The sequence below is a fragment of the Sceloporus occidentalis genome, unplaced genomic scaffold (genome assembly GCF_023333645.1).
Source record: "Sceloporus occidentalis isolate IW3139 unplaced genomic scaffold, rSceOcc1.0.p SCAF_6, whole genome shotgun sequence".
NCBI lineage: Eukaryota > Metazoa > Chordata > Lepidosauria > Squamata > Phrynosomatidae > Sceloporus > Sceloporus occidentalis.
Window position 1 is genome coordinate 27,510,318 of NW_028316986.1, and position 19,889 is coordinate 27,530,206.

At 41.6% G+C, this 19,889-nt stretch overlaps 1 protein-coding gene across 4 annotated transcripts in view; it reads right to left on the bottom strand.

Moving 5' to 3' along the window:
- Nucleotides 1-19,889, bottom strand: part of CAMKMT (calmodulin-lysine N-methyltransferase) — a 345,282-nt gene that overhangs the window by 320,961 nt on the left and 4,432 nt on the right. For all 4 annotated transcript variants that reach the window (XM_089529164.1, XM_089529165.1, XM_089529166.1 and 1 more), the window contains one exon: nucleotides 5,734-5,909. In XM_089529164.1, coding sequence (XP_089385290.1) covers nucleotides 5,734-5,909 — 176 coding nt within the window. The remainder of the gene's footprint in view (nucleotides 1-5,733; nucleotides 5,910-19,889) is intronic.

The following is a 19,889-nucleotide window of genomic DNA, read 5'->3' on the forward strand; positions in this document are numbered from 1 at the left end:
CTCAGCGTTGCCGAGAGCACACGTGCATGCACACACCCTGACCCTTCTTTCTGCGTCTTGGTTTTCCCTAGAGGAAAGCCAGGTCTTAGCAAGGAGGGGCAGAGGGTGTGTGTGCACTTGGCAAGGCTGTGCCCAGCCTCCCCACACCTCTTTGCAGAGGCAGAGGTGGGGGGGGGGGCAGAGCACACTTAGCCTAGCTCCTTGCCGTGGCCCGGTTCTCCTCCGAGGAAAACCGGGCTGAGGCAATGAGGGAAGGGGCAATAAAACGTAATGAATCTCAGTGAAACTTAGTGAATGACAAACTGAACCACTGAAGGAAAATGTTGTACAGAAGTGAAAGGAATTCAGTTCATGTGCACGTGGAAAGCAGAAGGGTCTGAGCAAGGGAGAGATTTTCCCACATGATTGTCTGAATGTATATAATATATACAGAATCTCCAGTTTGATACAATCTGGCATGAGTAAAATGTGCTTTCATTTGAAATAGCTGTTAATTTTTCAGAATTTCACTATTTTGTATTGAGAGGGAAAATACTCTCTAAAATAGCATTATCACTAACTGAATCCCTAATTTGGACTTAAGTCTTAAATCTGCGTATCATCATTCTCTCAGTTCTAACCCTCAAGTTAGACGTTTGGAAGGTCATGACAATCAGTAGACAATAAAAGATGCCACTTGCCTTGCAAAACAGTCTTCAAGCCCTCTAGTGCAGTAACTCCAGCTTGGTTCATAGCATATCTGAATATACAATTTGATCCATGTTGATAGTCCTTGAATGGATATAGCTTGGCCTTTAGACTTTTTGCCATGAGCCACAGACAACCTTGTGAACTTTATACAATATTTAGCCCTGTCAAGATAATACCTGTCAGCCATAGGATGCTCAATGGGCTTTCTGGCAAACAATCTTTGGACATGGGGCAATTGAAGATGCCTTAATCTAATTTGTAAATGAAATCCAAGTATCATTTTACCCTTTTGAACCTTTTTTTTTTTTTAAAAAGAACCCATTAGTCAAACTGGAGAATTACTATCATAAACCTCAGTCAGAACTTAATAAGAAAGATACCAAACACACACTAATGATGAAAATATATATTAAAAATGCAGGGAATAGGCTGAAGGGTTAATTCCACTAAAAATTCAAGGGAAGTGGCTTCCAAATTTAGGTGGGTTCATTAACAAGCCATTATTTTTCATCACCACTGATTCACTTTTTCCCACAGAGCTCCCAAAGAAGAATACTCTTTTAAAATTATTACTCTATTCAAAGGGAATTGACATTTTTACTTATCTGCTTCGTATCTCACTTTCCCCAAAAGCTGGTGCTTCCCCCCCGCCTAAAAAAATGTATTATTGTACAAATGATTAAGTAACTCTGGTCCACAAAAACTTGTGCCATAATAAATGCATTATTTTATTTGCTACAAGACTTGGATGCTTTTTCTTAAAAGACTTGCTCAATATAGCAAGATATTAAATAAAAAAGAAGGTTGAGAAAATGTCAGAATCCACCATATTCTGTCATAGGATGGGTGTTGCTGTAATGTAAGCATGCTTAACTGGGTATTGTAGTGTTTTAGTTATGTTGAAGAAAGATGGGAGGCATAGTAGTAGCGGAAATAATTGGTGGTGGTTTAAAGGCATGTTTGGTACCTGACGCAGGAATGTGCAGATGTGTGTGGGAGGCTTTTTCTCAGTCTGCTGGTAGGAAACGGGAAAATAAAGATGAGATCAGGATGGTATTGGGGGCTGGGTGAATGAGGGGATATGGAAGAGAGGGTTGAGATGTTTTAATTAGTAAATGACTTAGGATGAAGCCTATGACATTTAGGGGAGGGATAATGTTAACGTTATGTCAACGTTTGGCACTTCTGTGTTCCTGCTAACACTTATGTTTTTTTCTGGAATAAGGTTTTACTGTTTGCAATATAGAAGACTTGTTCACTGAACTCCTGAGAGGAAAGGTAGTTCTTGACAGAAAAATAAGCATTTCTCTATAGTTTATTTCATATGATGGTACATACCATGTATTTTTAGAAATAAAATATCCTATACTTGTAATTTTAAAAGGCTTTGCATAAATAATATCAAATCACTACCAATTAATATTTCTTGTGTATATCCTCTTCCACTAAAAACCAATGATCCCTACATTGTGTGGACTCCACAAGTCAGATCTTCCAGAACACTTTCATCTAGGCAAGAAGTATAAAACTCAACCTCCACAGCAGATGCTTAAGCTACTGCTTTCCTGCTAGGAAGCATGATCTTCAGAAGTGTATGAAATCGAATAAATGATAGAAAGAAAACTATAAATCTAAACTTTGTAAGCTCATTACGTTACTTTGCTGAGACTGTCAAAATCTTGTAATAGTTTCTGCAGAGTTTTATAGTTGCTTCATGTCAGTGACTGTTGCATCGGAGATTTCTGTGGGGTTCCACAGCATGCTCAGATCCTCATTACTAGAAACATTGCTCTATTTGGTCAGCTAATGTACTCAGGCATTTTCAACAGAGAGATTCAGCGTGGCCCAGTAATTTATATGTTGCACTAGGATTTCGGCAGACCAGAGTCCAAATCCCCACTCAGCCATGGAAACCCAGTGTGACCTTGGGAAAATCACACTTTCTCAGCTTAAGAAGAAAGCAGTGACAAGCCTCCTCTGATCAAATCTTGCCAAGAACACCCTATGACAGAGTTGCTATAAGCTGGAGTCTACTTGAAGACACATAACAATTACTACTTTCCAACAATCAATCTACTATGAAATAAAGCCAAAAAAAGTGGGGGGGGGGGGGATACAGGACTATTTTTAAAAAGACTACGAAGCTAAAATAGGGAGCAGATTACAATCTTTGTAATGCCTAATTGCAGAATTATACAGAAACGCAGCAGATAAAAAGCTGATTGTTTCTGAAAAAGTGGGGCTGCGGAGATAAATTTCATGCAGAAAAGCAACAAGTGGGAGAAGCACTGAGTTACTCCCAGCATACTGCCCTTGCTTCCATAGCCTCTCCTTTGGGCTATTTTTCTTCCAGTAGGACTGTAAGACAAAACATTAGATAAATAAAGTAGTAGGAAGAAGTTCAATACTCCTCCCAAGCCATCTGATTCTTCTTGAAATTATCCAGTTTACAAGTATCTGTGATGAATGAAAAACCTTAACTTAGCACAGGGAAGAACAAATAAAAGTCAAACATTTTCTCCCTGCTTACTGGGATTGCAAGAATTTTTGCACATTTTTGGCCTAGTACATACCTTCCTTAATGTGCGGAGCGGTGGCAGCCTTTTTTTCACCAGAGGGAAGCCGCAACCACCAAATTGGACGGCTTCCCGCCGGAGGAAAAAGATCCCACAAAAAGTGGGTTCTTTTTGCACCGCCATTGTGATGCCAGAGTGAGCCAATGGCGCACTCATGATGTCACAAGTGCAGTGTGACGTGCGGACACTATGCATCCATCACGTAGCAATGGCAGTGCCATGCCATACTAAGATTAGGGACCGTGTGGTTGCCATGCTGCCCCTTAACCCTAGTATGCTGCCAGCACGGCGCATGTGGCGTGTCTGTACCGCACCTTTATTACTTTTCAGGATTTTGTTTTCTTGTTTGCAGAGGACAGTTGCAGAAAAACTAATTTTATCAAATAATAATAATAATTCCAATTTTATGGTTAAAAACATTGGATTTTATACAAACATACCTTGTACAATATTTTTGCAAAGTACTGAAATCTAAATAAATATATATATATATATATATATATATATATATATATATAGACTCATCCCTCCACATTCATTGGGGTTAGGGGCACAGGACCCCCATGAATGTGGAAAAATAACAAAAAAAAAAAAACTATGTTTTTACCTAAGAGAACACCTTTCTAGGAATCTCTAGGTCCTCCAGTGCAACTCTGTGGTCAGCATCTGCCCGACACTAATCACAGAATTGCACTGGAGGAGCTACAAACACCTAGTGGAGTGTTCTCTCTAGGAATCTCTAGGTCCTTCAGTGTGACTTTTGGTTAAAGTTGACCACAGAGCTGTGCTGCAGGACCTAGCTATTCCTAGAGAGAACATATTAATAAAATCCATTAATAATTAAATCCGCAAAAGTCAAAGCCCCAAATTGGGAGGGACAAGTGTATATACAAAAATCGTATCACAGTTAACTTATGTCAAGAAACCCTTTCTCACTGAGGTTGAGAAAAAAAACCCTTATTATTTACATCTCTGTTGATGAAAACCTGAATTTGAACAAAAATGTCTACAACAATCAATTTTAATACTCTGAATATTTTATATTGTAAAGTGCAAGGTAAATGAAAAAAGCCCAGGTATTTTTTATCTTAAGGGGGAAAAATTAATGGAAAAAAAAGCAAAAAATATAGTGGGTTCTTATTATCCGCTGGGGTAGATACCCGCCCCTGTGCATAACCCAAAATAGCATAGCCATTAAGGAAAACCTTCTGAAAGATCAAAGAAATTTAGACTGTAATTCCACTCATACTAACCTGGGACTTTAAGAGCCATCAAATACAGTGGGGATTATCCCTGAGAAAGCATGGGCTGCACAAACATTTTTCACAGGTTAGGATAAAATTTGCTTTGTTTTCGGTTCAGATCCAATCCTAATATAAATGTAAAATCTACACACAACTATCTTCTCTTCTGGAGAAAAGCATTCATACACAACACAAAAAGTGAGAATATTACGAACATTTGAAGGGTCATGTTTAAGTGCACATCCAATGGTAGACCATGCAAATCAAATTAGTAAATTTTAATTTACTGTATATATTCATGTATAAATCTAGAAATTTTAATCTAAAAATTGGTCCAAAAAAACTGAGTTCACTTATCCATGGGTCAAGGTAAGTACTGTATTTTAATTTCTATTTAAAAAGCACCATCCCCTGGTGAAAGACAAGAGCGTAATCTGTCCTGGAAGCACTCCCCCCCCCCCCAATTCTCTCATCCATCCAGCCTTTAGTATGAGCACAAACAGCTATGCCTGCTGAGATTTTGTCAGTTCTTTGGCATTGTTTTCCTTTGCTTCATCCTTTAGATTTTTTGTTACATGTCCCTAAGTTTTACCCTCAACTTATCCATGGATCATATCAAAATCCTTAATTTTGGCCCCCAAATCTGCTCTCAATTTATACATGAGGTTGACTTACAGTCAAGTATATATATTATACAGTAAATTTATGAAACCTTAGCATGGGAGCAATGCTTCTCGGGTTTTCTGACGTGGGAGACCAGCTATATCAACGTGCAAGCCATCAGCAATACATTTGTGCCCACTGGATACAATTTATTTGTTTCTTTCCTGGAAACTTGCCAAAGACAAGCACTGGTCCAGACACCACAACATTTATTTGTTTGTTTGTTTCTTTGTTTCCTGCCCTTTTCCCAAAACTGGGACTTAGGGCAGCTTACAATATATATATATATCAGAATTAAATTATTACAATTAAAACAAATTGTATGTTAAAGTATACAATATAGTTTAAAAAGATAAAAGATATTTAAAATACTTGTTTAGAACAATATAACATCCCAGCCATTCTTTAAAAACTTTCTGTTTGTATGCTTTTAATTATACCATTTTTTAATATTGTAAGTTGCCCTGAGTCCCAGTTTTGGATATAAATAAATATAACAACAACAACAACAACAACATGTCAGACACAGAAAGTACCTGCAGAACTACAATGATCCTTACCTTAAAGATATACTATACTCAGGAAAATAGATGCTTTTATACTGAATCCATGTCCCGCCATCATCTTCTGCTACTTTTTTGTCTTCTTTTGTGATCGAGAAAAGATTGAATGATGCAAATCTCCTTACTGACACTTGTTGAAGGTGGGCATTTTCTAGGTGTTTTTCTTTCAGAACCTTGAATAATAAAAATGGACTTCAAATTTAATTGCATAGCACAGAATTGTAATGCATAGAAAAAATTAACCAAATTCATAAATCACAGACTGGGGAACCTATGATCTGGTGACCACTGCTTGCATGTTTTATAACCTTAACACTAGATTACAGTAACAAGGTTGGCTGGGGGCTTTCCATCTGATCAAGAAAAACAGGCCATAATGTATGATGAATTAAATCTGATTGGAGAAGGCCAGAGAGCATTACAACATGTATAGTATCTGCAACTGCTTCTCCAGCACAACTCAAAAAGTGACTTTTGGTTGACAATCTCCATCACAAATGACTTCAGCATCTTTTCTTTTATTGTTCCTGTAGTCCAGCAGATAGAAGCTGTTGAAGATATTGTATGCAAGATGCCATAGGAACTAATGGATTCAAATGACATGAAAAGAGATTCCAATTAAACATTGGGTGGGGGGGGGGTTGGAATCCTGGATTTAAGAGCAAATTAATAGTGGAATAGACTGTCTGAGAAGGTGGTGGACTCTGTTTTGTTGAAAGTTTTTAGAACAGAAAGTAGATTGCCACTTCTCAGGGAAGCTTTAGAAGTAGATTCCTGCACTGGGCTGGACATAATGTTGAGACCTCTTTCAGCTCTATGATCAAGGGCACAGAAAAAGATAGTGGCAGTGGACTCAGAATTGACAGATCCACTCCTCCTGGAATATCATTAAAACACAATCAGCTTTGGGCTCCTCCAGATGGATCAAATGTTTTGAGAGGTTGAAGTATTTGTTGCTGTGGTTCATATATTATTGTCGTTGCTGTTGGTTTAGTTCCCCACATATGGTATCCCAGACTACTCAGTTAAATGTCCTAACACCAGCTACAACTTTTACTCCCAACCTCAAGTAGGTTTCCTTTTAATTCTGAAATAAATTGGGATTTAAAAAAAGGTTCTTTGTCCTTTTTTTTTTCTTTCTTGCTCTCTATTTTACAGGTATGGTTTTATAGTATATTGGTGAAGTGACGCTTTTGCACCTTAACACTATAACTCTTTCTTTTAAAAAAATTAGAGGAGAAAGAAAGTTACGTAGCAATGCAATCCTATACTTGTCTACTCAGAAGTGAGTATTATAGCACTATAAAACGTACTGCAGCTTAGAAGACAAAGTGACTCTGAAGGAAGACTGTTACCAGCCCTGTTCTCATTCTCGTTTTCACTCTCTCCCTCTCTCTCTCTCACACACACACACACAGGGAAACTGTGTACAAAATACAAAATGTCATCTATATAGATGTCTGGATGAAGCTTTAACCATTTAACAGCAATGCCATTTAGCATGAGTGCACTCAGTGCATGTATGTGCAGAGCAGAGAACAATGTTTCCCTGTTAACATTTGTAAATAAGACTCAAAAATGTGATGGCAACCACAGCGGTGACTTCACTTATTAGTTAAACTTACTGAAAGACAGGTTTGTTTCTTGACAAATATTGGGCAGAATAGGGAATGCATATTTTGCCCCAGTTTTCTGCTTCAACAAAAGCCAGATATTTACTATCTTCTTGAATGAAAGCTGGTAATCCAAGACAGCTAATGGTTGCAATAGGCACCTGGTTGCATGACTATAATTCAAATAAAACTAAGGCGGGTTACAAACCGCCACTTGGGACGTCCTCAGGACGTCCCAGTTTAAAAAAGGGGTGTCTCTTCCAGACGCCCCTCTTCCTGTTATGGACTCTGTCCGTAACAAACGGCGGCGGCTGTTCCACACGGCCGCCGCCATCTTGACGTAACGGACGCTGTGCGTCCACATGTCGCGCGGCGCTAATGACGTCACGAGTGCGCCATTGGCGCCTCGCGGCGTCATGAGCACGACGCCAGAAGAAGCTCCATTTTGGAGCTTCTTTTTTGCTCTGTAAGGGAGCTGCGCGGTTTGGCTGCGGCGGCTCCCTTGTGGAGCAAACAGCAGCGCCAGGAGACCGCCGCAAAGCGGCAGTTTGTAACGCCTCCACGATACCCAGCTTATTCAACTCCCCCCCACTTTTCTCACAAACTGGTGGTGGTGGTGGTAGCGGCGGCAGCAGAAGCCACAATAGATTTCCTTCTTTCTCTCTTTCTTATTCTCTCTTTTGATAGCAATATATAGATACAGAAACAAGCATAAAGCATCCACCCACACAAAATCCCTCTGGGATGTCATAAGTACAACGAATAAAGCAGATAAACCCCAGAAATATGAAGTTAAAATATACTTCACCAAAACCAGCTATGAACAACTGGACTAAATCTCAGAACATCCCTACTTTTGAAAAGTCCTATTACTTCTGAAGAAATCAGGACCTGTCTTAATGTGGCACCACAGTCTAGACCAGCTATTCTCAACCTGTGAGTTGCGACCCCTTTGAGCGTTGAGTGACCCTTTCACAGAGGTGGCCTAAGATCATTGGAAAACACATATTTCCGATGGTCTTAGGAACCCAGACACCACTCCTCTATGGTTGAGAACCACTGATCTAGACCCAGATTTTAATTATTTACAGTTAATCCATCCATTTTTAAAATAATGGAAAGAGGTGAACAGAAAGCACTCATTTATCTGATGGGTTATGGACTCCCTCCGGGTGTAGTGGAGTCTCCTTCCTTGGAGGTCTTTATGCAGAGGCTAGATGGCCATCTATTGGGGATGCTTTGATTGGATTTCCTGCATGGCAGGGGGTTGGACTGGATGGCCCGTGCAGTCTCTTCCAACTCTATGATTCTATGATTCTGTGGATGCCTGTCAAAAAGTAGAATTGGTTGAAAAGTGGAACCAAGAAGATTTTTTTAGCTTGCAAGTGCATTTTGGCTACTGAAAATTTAAAAATCACACTATACACATCACTTTTGAATGCATGTAAAAGCTAGATTAACATACTACACACACACACACACACATGTTGCTGTGAGCAGCCTCAACTGATAGAACAGAACCCCTGTCAGCTCAGGGAAGCTGCCTTCGGACTTTGCCATCTAGGGCTCCAGCAAGCGAGCCAGGACTGCGGGGGGATTAGGAACACCTGGGGAAGGTGGGGAGAGGGGCGCGCCAGTGGCAGCGGCGTGCTCAAAAGCCAGCCTGTCTGGTCTCCTCCCCCGTCCCGCCTCCGTCCGCCTCCCAAAGGACTGTTGCTGCTGCTGATGGAGCTGCTGTGTGTTTGCCGGGCGGCTCCCTGGGCTTGGCTGAAGACCTGCGCAACTGCGCACCAGCTCAGGGAAGCCGCCTTCGGACTTTGCCATCTTCACAGTTGCACAGCTGCACATTTGCACAATCCCAGTCGGGAGGGAGGAAGGTATGAGAGGTGTGTTCCTTGCTAGCGTTGCAGCAGTGGAGAGCTGTTGTGTAACTCTTCCACTGCTGTCTTGTACGGTAAAGGAGGGAGAAGGTTATGGATAAGGGGCATGTTATGGCTGGGGGGAGGTGATGGTAGGTACGAGCGGGGCTTCTATCGGAGTAGTGTGGGGCAGGGGGAGGTATGGCGGTAGGAAAGTGGAGAAGCGTTACAGGGGAAGACGAAATCGATGTGTAATATCTATCTCGCCTTCCTTCCACCTTCCTAACCAAAGAGGCCTGAGGGTCAATCCAACCGTACCACAAACCCTGCCTCTGCTCCTGTGCAATGCCAGGTCTGTGAAGAACAAGTCCCACATTATACATGATCTGTTGGAGGATAAGAACTGTGACCTGGCTTGCATTACTGAGACCTGGCTTGGGCCTGGAGGTGAAGTTGTGTGGGCACAGGCCCTCCCTGCCAGGTTCTCAGTTAAGGACCAGTCCAGGTTAGGTGGGCGGGGGGGGGGGGGAGGAGTTGCCTTGATTTATAAGAACACCCTTCCTCTAACCAGGAACCATGTCCGACAAACCTCTTTTATCGAGTGTATTTACCTGACCCTAAAGGCCAGAGACAGTCTGGGGATTCTGTTGGTCTACCAGCCACCCTGTGCGCTAACAGATTCCCTGGTCGAGCTGACACAGCTGGTCTCGGAGCTGGTGTTGGAGACCCCCAGGCTTCTTGTCCTGGGGGACCTCAACATCCCCTTCGTGGCCAGCCATAATCCATCTGGTGCGGCTTGGGAGTTCATGGATTCCATGACTGCCATGGGCCTGTCTCAACTGGTCATGGGGCCGACGCATCCTGCGGGTAATACACTCGATATGGTCTTTTGTACGGATATGGAAAGTCCGTGGGCGGAAGTAACCAATATTTCCGCCCTGTCATGGACGGACCAATTCCTGGTGGAGGCAAAAATCAAGGCATCTACCCAGATCCCTCCCGGGGGTGACGGACCTATTAGAATGGTCCACCCTCGAAGGCTGATGGAACCCAAAAGGTTCCAAGAAGCCCTAGAGGGGTATATGGTTGGATGTGACGGCGATTCTGTTGATGCCCTGACTACCATCTGGGACACTGATCTCTCCAGGGCTATATACAGTATCACTCCCAAGCATCCTCTCAGGCCTGCTTCCAAAAAACAGCCCTGGTATACTGAAGTGTATACCGGGCAAGGAAGCGGGTCCTGCGACGACTAGAGCGCAAATGGTGGAGACATCAGGACTTAGCCGACAAGGCACTCCTAGCCTCTCTTTTAGACGACTATGGAGTGGTGATAGACACAGCAAAGAATTCGTTCTATGCTGCGCGTATCGCGTCCGCGGAGTCACGTCCAGCAGAGCTGTTCAGAGTAATGAAGGAGCTTACACAGCTTCCCTCCTCTCTGAACCCTATTTTGGAACCATCCAAGGCCTGCTGTGACCAATTTAACAACTTCTTCGCGGATAAAACCTCTCAGATAAGGGCTGATCTCGACGCCATTATTGGGTCAGAATCCGGAGTAGAGGCCTTCAGAGGACTCTATTGTACTGGATCATTTTGAGTCTGTAAGTACCGAGGATGTGGACAAGATCCTTAGAAGCGTTAGGAAGACAACCTGCTCTCTCGATCTCTGTCCCTCATGGCTGGCGGTTCAGGGGTGTGTGGGTGTAACCACCTTGTTACTCTGAATTATTAATACATCACTCAGGGATGGGCAATTTCCAACCAGCTTGAAATTGGCTGTAGTGAAACTGCTGATCAAAAAGCCCTCCCTTGACCCCCTGATGCATAGTAATTATCAGCCCGTTTCGCTATTGCCATTTTTGGGAAAGGTGATCGAGAGAGCGGTTGCACTCCAGCTTCAATCGATCTTGGATGATACTAATTATCTAGACCCATTTCAAACTGGGTTCCGGGCGGGCTATGGAGTAGAGACTGCCATGGTCGCCTTGGTCGATGATCTCCGTCTGGGCATGGACAGGGGTAGCGTGTCCCTGTTAGTGCTCTTGGACATCTCAGCGGCTTTCGATACCATCGACCATGGTATCCTTCTGGAACTCCTGAGAGAGTTAGGAATTGGGAGCACTGAGCTCCAGTGGTTCCGTTCCTACCTCTCGGGCAGGTTCCAGATGGTGCAGCTGGGAGATGTGTGCTCCGATAAGAGGGCACTTACATCTGGTGTCCCTCAAGGAGCCATTCTGTCTCCCATGCTATTTAACATTTACATGAAACCGCTGGGAGAGATCATCCAGAAACACAGGGCGCGGTGTTATCAGTACGCTGATGACACTCAAATATATTTCTCTGTGTCTCCGACTGATGCAGTGACCAGGGATGGCATCTCTCCTCTTGATGCTTGTCTGGACTCGGTAATGGGCTGGATGAGGGAAAACAGACTCAGACTGAATCCAGAGAAAACGGAAGTACTTGTGATAGGTTCCCCAGGTCCAGGTTTGGAGATTTGTCCACCTGTCCTAGACAGGGTCATGCTTCCCCTGAAGGACTCTGTTCGCAGTCTGGGGGTGCTCCTGGACTCGTCGCTTCACCTTACATCTCAGGTGGATGTGACGGTCAGGAGTACCTGTTATCAGTTTTGGTTGATACGCCAGCTGCGACCCTACCTGGGCCGGGGGGACCTTGAAACAGTGGTACATGCTCTGGTAACCTCTCGTTTGGATTTCTGCAATGCGCTTTACATGGGGCAACCCTTGTACCAAACCCGGAAGCTTCAACTGGTCCAGAATATGGCAGCAAGGCTGGTCACTGGATCTTCCAGGGCCAGCCACATAACACCAGTACTTAAAGATCTACACTGGCTGCCTATTCGCTTCCGGGCACAATACAAGGTGTTGGTTATCACCTATAAAGCCCTAAATGGCTTGGGCCCAGGGTACTTAGAGGACTGCCTCTCTCCATATAATCCGCCCCGCACTCTCAGATCGGGTGATAAACATCTCCTAAGAGTTCCAGATGCTAGAAGAGCCATCAATACTCAAAGGGCCTTTTCCACCTCAGCCCCTAAGCTCTGGAACTCGATCCCTGACGAGCTCCGCTCGACCCCCTCCCTACCCCAATTTAAAAAAGGGCTGAAAACTTATCTTTTCAAACAGGCATACCCCCAATAGCCCTGTTGTGATCCCTCTCCCTCTCACCGTTGTTATAATCGCTGCTAGCCTGGAATTGTTATTGTTGTTGTTGTTTTATATAATGTAATTGTAGATTTTTGATAATGTTTTTATTGTAATTTGTATGCTGTTGGATTGCAAAATCCACCACTGTAACCCGCCTTGATCTCTGGAAAGGCGGGCTAGAAATAAAGCTTTTATTATTTATTATTTATTATTTTATTAATGGAACTGACTGGTAATTTGCAAGCACTGAAAGAATGACTCATTGGAAAGTGAAGTGTCAAAAGACAGGGAACCTGTACCTTTAGGATCCCTTCAGTTACAGTATCAGTGGCAAGTTTCAAGTTCAAGGCTTCAGAGTCTTTGAGCTATGGTCCAAAAAATATCCCTTCTTGCTATGTGGGTAGGGATTTGCTTTTCAGAGTGGAGGGCCTGAATTCAATCCCCAATTCCTCTCCATTTTTTCTCTTAAATTTTGGGTTTGCTCTTCCTTATGGAGGTCACATTGAAATTTCTCAGTAGAGGAAATGAAAACCACATCTCCTGCTTCCCATTGTCTGCTTTACCTCACTGAACTACTTGCCAGCTGAAGTGATTTTTTTTTATCTTTTTAGTTTATTCCCTCTGCTTTACACTTACTCCCCACTTATAAACAAAAACACGTAGTATATAGTCATATGCATGTGATCTATATGGAATAATTAGCATTGCTGAAAAACTCAACTTTTCTTCTGTGGGGCCTGTCACCAGGCTTGATGCACAGCTGCCTAATTACTAAGTTCAGCAGATAATTGGAATGGCAAGGTTGCCTTCCTGCCCTCATCTGACAAAAGGATTGTTTTGTGGCTATTGTTGGCTTGTTGTTGGGAACTCAGAAGAACACTCTCCAGCCTCAAGGCAGCCCCAGGTGCTTTATCCCATAAGCATCTCACCTACTCACAGCACCTTCATCAACTTCTTCAGCCTTGCCACTTGTCCCTACAAACAGCAAGAAAACCAGAATTGGTATTTCAGTGCTTATTTAGCAGTGATGTAGACTTAAGTCAATTGATTCGGACTCAAGTCACTTCAATGATGCAACTGGGACTCAACTTGGCAATAAACGATGTACTGACTCGACTCGAGATTTTTATATTTTTAGCGACTGACTTGCTGGTCTTACTTCATTCAGAAACAATAAACACATTATGCAATGAGCTTGAGGAAAGGGTTACTCAGCAGCCTGCCCCTGCTGCACATTGGAGGAGCTTTCTAAAGCAAAGCTTTAGGAGGATTCTTTCACCTCAATCCTATTGCAAACCAAAGCTTTAGAATGATCCTTTCACCTCAAGCCCATTGCCTAACAAGTTTGGTGTTCCCATCTGAGAATTTCCCCCCTAACTTTTTGAGAATCTTCTTGATTCTCACTATTGAAATTTACCCCCCCCCACACACACACACACACCCACACACTACCACCACTACTTCCTTTTTTCAGTTAAAGGTGGCTTCAAGACTTGAGACTCGACTTGTGACTTGACTTGAAAGTACCTTGCAAGGAGTTGAGACGTGACTTGAGACTTGAAGGTACAGACTTCAGACTCAACTTGAGACTTTACTTGAAAGTACCTTGCAAGGAGTTCAGGCTCGACTTGAGACAAGGAGTAAAAGCATCACTGCTATTTGGCTGTCAGGGTGCTATGTTTCCAGAGATCTCAAGAGTATCTATCCCAAATCTGACTATGAGGATGTAAGCCTCTCAGTTTTCTCTGAAACCCTGCTCGGTTAAGGGGTTCCTTATCAATTTCTAACTCCCATTAGCATAGTGGTGGTTGATGGCTTCCATGTCAACAGAGTGGTGAAACCACTCCAGGTTTTGTTTGATTTTAAAGGAGAAATTCGAATCTAGAGGCTGTTTGGGAGATGAATTCCAGAACCTCCGCTAGCTCTATTAAAGTTCAGACTAAGACATGAAACAGATTTACCACCTCACTGACACGGATGCCATCAGTTACCACTAACTGGTGGCCATTTTAACAGAAATATAAAATGTCCATCTCTTACAGCAGTAGAATCAAGTCAAATATCTAGCGATTGAAAGCTTTGCAACTTAAATTTGAGCAGAACACAGGAGACAATAGATTGACCTAGTATGCAAAGGGATCTTGTAGCATCTTTGAAACTAACTGAAAGAGCTTGGAAGTATGAGCTTTCATCAACTTGAGCCCTCAACTTATGCTACCAACTTTTTGTGTTCCTGCTACCAACTTTTTTCTTTGTCTCAAAGATGTTACAAGATCCCTTTGCATACTGATTTTCCAGATTAAAACAGTATGTCTTTGAATTCTTGACCTAGTATGATATACAAATAAACTGTATGAAGAGTAATTAACCTTCTATGTCAGTTTCAGTGACTTCCTAGTGGCATTTATACATCTAGATTTTTTCTAATGCTCTGATATATATACTGTTTAGCTATTTTAGAAACAAGGACAAAAAGCAAAAGGTGACAAACCTATCCAGGAATGACTGAGAATACTTTGAAAAGGTTGAGAGACAGTCTTCTCTGTTTGCATGATGCCCTCTAAGTGAACTTCAAGGATCACTAACTTACCTTATACAGCCATTCTAAATGAATGTGCCCCAGGGACCAATATAACAAGCACATGATCCAGAAAAGTAAATGAGAATGGTCACTAAGGAAACAGAGAAGCAGGAGGAAAAAAGAAAGGAGGAAAAGAAGCTGATTCATAAAGCTATAACCTACATTCTTAAACAATTCCAACTGTAAAAAATGAGTAAATAATTAAGATTCAGCTGGGAAGTATTTCAATTGTATAGGATGGATATACAAATACACTTGAATGCTGGATTTTTTTTCCTGCTTTCCAGAATCCACAGTAAAGTATTTAATACTTCACTGTGTATTCAGTGAAAACTACTTCTAACTTTTATTTTAAAAAATAGCATTATGCTTTAACTCATCTTTTGACATTCATTTGAAATCAGTAAAAAAATAAATTCAGTTTCCAAATATTAGCATCTTTATAAGTAGTTAAATACACAAAAAGGCCACTCAGTATAAATGCATTGGATCAGGTTGCAATACATATTATCCAACCTGTTAAAATGTTTACCATCTCTACGATTATTGAATAAGAACTGTAGAAGCCAATAAAGCCACTTAAGGGCATATATATGCTAGTAAAACATGTAGGATTGGAATGCTGCTTAAATCTTTAACAGCCCATTCCTCTGCAGAGCTGGGCACACCTAACCTCATTGAAATCAATGGTGCACCTACACAAGATTAGACTTAATGGCCTGTTACAGACAGCCAAAATAAAGCTGCTTCGAGTCACTTTGGTGGTATGGTATTTCAATGATGCATGAGTCCTAAGAGTCTGGAAGCTTCACCAAAGCTGCACTCCAGTCCTTAGGACTGGAGCGTGGCTTTGGTGCGGCCTTTGGACTCTTAGGACGCATGTATCATTGAAATACCATACCTCCAAAGTGACTCGAAGCAGCTTTATTTTGGCTGTCTGTAACAGGCCAATGTTTCCATGAACATTTTGCTTCTAAATATTTGCACCTCCCTGCAACAGTGTCGTGACTGATATATGTTTTAGGAATTCAATCCCAATAAAGTGGGATAACAGTGGATATATTGCAGGTAAACTCTCTTCTTTAAAACAAATGTTATTTTAAAAGGGAAATCTACAAAGAAACAGTTAACATTTTTACTTGTGAATATATGAATGATAGCTTGGAGAAATGAAAAATTTAATCCTGGCCCATCAGCTCATTAAAAATATTGCTGCAATAGAGGTAGTAGGGAAATATTCTGTGCCTACTGTATATACTCAGGTATACACCGATCTCATAAGTCAAGGGCCAGTTTGTGGGCCACAATGATAGATTTTGATATGACCCATGGATAAGTAAAGAAGCTTGTTTACAAAGAATGGTAAATGACGCCAAAGATGCTTGGCATCAAAATTCTGGCAGGCATAACTGTTTGTACTCACCCTAAAGGCTGGATGGATGAGGAGGAAACTATGGTAAATGGAGGATGTGAGATGTAGTGGGGAAGTGATCTGGTATGGGCAGGGATAATAAAATGCACACCTGTCAAAAGTGGATGTAATGGCAAGATTTAAGGTACAGTATTAATTCCAATCAAAAAAGGAACCATCCCCTTAGTGGTGAAAGGCAAGAGTTTAGTCTGTTCTGGGAGAACGTACCAAAAGGACTGACACGCACACCCCTCCGCCAACTCTCTCTCAGTACTCCTTTGAAGGGAAATGCCAAAAAGTTGCTGCCATTGCTGCAATTTTCCCACCCAGGTATCCAAAAAGGCCAGAAGTGGTGCCATTACAGAGAGAGTAGAAGGGGTCACTGCTTCGTTTAGGTTCTCCCAGGACAGGCTAACCTATCAACTTTCACTACTCTACTCAGAGAAGGGGATGGTTCCTTTTTTAATAAGAATCAAGGTACAGTACTTACACTGACACATGGATAAGTCGGGCCCAGTTTTTTTGTTTTTTTTTGGGGGGGGGGGCGATTTTTTGACTGAAATTTCATTTACATGAGTATATACAGTAATTCACTGGGACAAAGATCTGAGTGTAGCTTCAATATGAGTGACAATACATTAATAATACATTGATAAGTGTGGAGGATACATTGAACCAGAGTGATCCTCCCCCAAAACTATAGGACAATATGGTAGCCAAAAAAAACTTTAACACCACAATAACCAAACATCAGTTTTAACCCCCATGCACTGAGGGGTGGGAATCATGTGGCCCCTTTGAAGTTGGTCAAGTGCCAGCTGCCTCAGCTATCAAAGCCAATGGTCTGAAATACTGGGATTTGCAGCTCAATAGCATCTGGAAGGCAATATGATGCCCACCCTGGATTAAGATTTTTTTAAAAAAAATAAAATGTACCATGTGAGCTGTGAAGCATTTTCTGACTCCGTGAGAATTCTGGTGTATTAGCGGTAAGCAAATACCCCATGCCCAAAGGAATATTTGTGCATGCAGAATAAACTGTGTTCCACCCAAACACCCAGAAACAATAAAAATGATGTAATGAAAGTGAAATTAAATCAGATAAAATATTACTAATGCTTCTAGTAAGTTTTTGTGTGTGTGTGTGTGAGGATAAAGTAACTCATATTTGCACAGGATTTGATGTCGCAGGTATCTCAGTGTATGGGGAAGTATCCAGGGAAATGTCCAGTGTTCCATCTGGTCAATTTTCAGTTCCAGTGACCTGATGGTGTCTTGTCTAACTGTCTTGAATGAGTCTGCCCCATTACATCTAAGTCTGACCCTTGTCCATCTTGACTGGTAAGATCCAGAAAAGGTTGACCCACTGGATAGCTCCAGGGTGAAATTATGCATCACCTGGCTATTTAACTGTGCAATGCCAAAGTCTCTCCCACAGATTTCCCCAACCTGAGCTGCTGGCACACTGCAGAACTAATGCAGTTTGACACCACCTTAACTATCATGGCTCCATTCTATGGAATTTATAGTTTGTTGAGGCACTAGAGCTCTCTGACACAAAAGGCTAAATATCACACAAAACTACAAATCTAAGAAATCGAAGCATTGAGCCATGGGTAGTTAAAGTGATGTCAAACTGCATTAATCCTGCACTGTACATATGGACTTGGTGCCCTCCAGACATATGTCCACATTATTTAATATCTGTATGAAGCCAATGGTAAAGAATTTGATGTTCGATGTCAATGGTATGCTGATGACATACAGCTCTATTTGTCATCAAAGTCATCTGGGGTTGTGCAGGTACTGGACCAGTGCCTAGATGCTGTAATGGTCTGGATGAGTGCCAGTAAATTGAACCTGAATCCCATAAAGTTGGGGACTCTGAACTAGTGATTTTTATGTCTGGAAACTGAATAAGCAACCTGCCCTGGATGATGTGCAGGAGCAGATGAGTAGTTTAAGACTATTTCCCAGAACCAGCTCTGCAACTGGAGGCCCAGGGAGATTCTACTCTTTAGTGTTTCTGGGACCAGCTTCAGCTAGCCCATCAGCTAAAGTCTTTCCTGGGTAGGAATAACCCAGCCACTAAATGAGGTTAATGAATTCCCAATTAGAATATTGCAATGTATTATACATGGGGTTGTAATTAAACAATATTTTCATCTGGGCTGGAAGCAGCATCTGATGGCTCAACCAGAAAAGAGGAGACTGGAATCCTTGGCTCTGCTCTTCCCCGTGCATATTATGTGGTGAGCAATGTGACGATGATCGTCTGGCCTGCCCCACAGATTTCTTCGTGCCCTCCAGATGCATCCAACTACAACTTTCATCATTCCTGAATCGTGTTAGTTAGACTAATAGGAATTGTAAATGCAAAATATCTAGAAGACACCAGGTTGGGGATGGATATTATAGACTGGGGTGAGGATGGAGACTCAAGCAAAGGAATGAAATAGATAAGTATGGAAATGTGTATGAAGACACGTATTGAGAATGAATAGCATCCAACTGGTGTATATTTGCAAAAGACCATGCAAAAGTACCTTCACTGCTACAAGCTGCACAGGAAAGGAAAAGAAGGCAAGGATGAAAAATTGCTACTATTACTGTCAACTCTGAGGAAAACTATCATAGTTCCTGAAGACCCTGAAACAATCAGTTATAGCACTTGCTATAATACACTTGTACATAGTGCACAAAGCAAAAAGACAAAAGAAATCTAGGTCAGAACAAGTGGTGTCTATATCAACAAATAGCAGACACTCAAGACACATACTGTAAACTTAGAAGATGTTGTGTTGCTTGATAAAGTAACTTCACTCTTATCAATTCAACAGTCAATCCTTTTACTGACAAGATTTTATATGCTTGGTCTCATAGGAAAATCTATTTCATTATTGTACAATTAAAATAAGGGTTTTATAGACTGATCATATTAATAAAATAGCATTACCAGTTTGTAAGTGCTTGCTATTTAATCAAACTTGACAGGTGCTAAAGTGTTCAATCCTGAGCTAGTTACATGTACCTCAGCACTCCTGTCCACATTTGAATACATTTAGTGTGCATAAAAGTGGCAATCCCACAGCATTTCCCAGGAGTAAGTTCTACTCAGTCAGAGCTAATTTTGCAGATATGTATAGGACTGGCACACAACACACACACGCACAGAGAGAGACGGGGGGGATTGCACTGCCATTCCACTTTTGGAGAACTATATACAAGCAACCAACAGATGTTTGAAAGTCATGCTTTTATACTATTTATTTATACCACTTTTATATTCCTCAAGATACAACAAAATGAAAAACCTGAACACATCCCAAAACATTATTTAAAAATTATTGTTTTTTTAAAAGCCAAAGCTATAGAGGAGCAATACAATTTTTACTGTATGTAGAAAACTCAGTGTGGGTGGAACCAATCTTCTTGTAGTTGTTAACTGTCATCATGTTGACTTTGATTTATGACAACCTATGAATAAGAGACCTCTAATTCACTCTGTTATCAACAAAC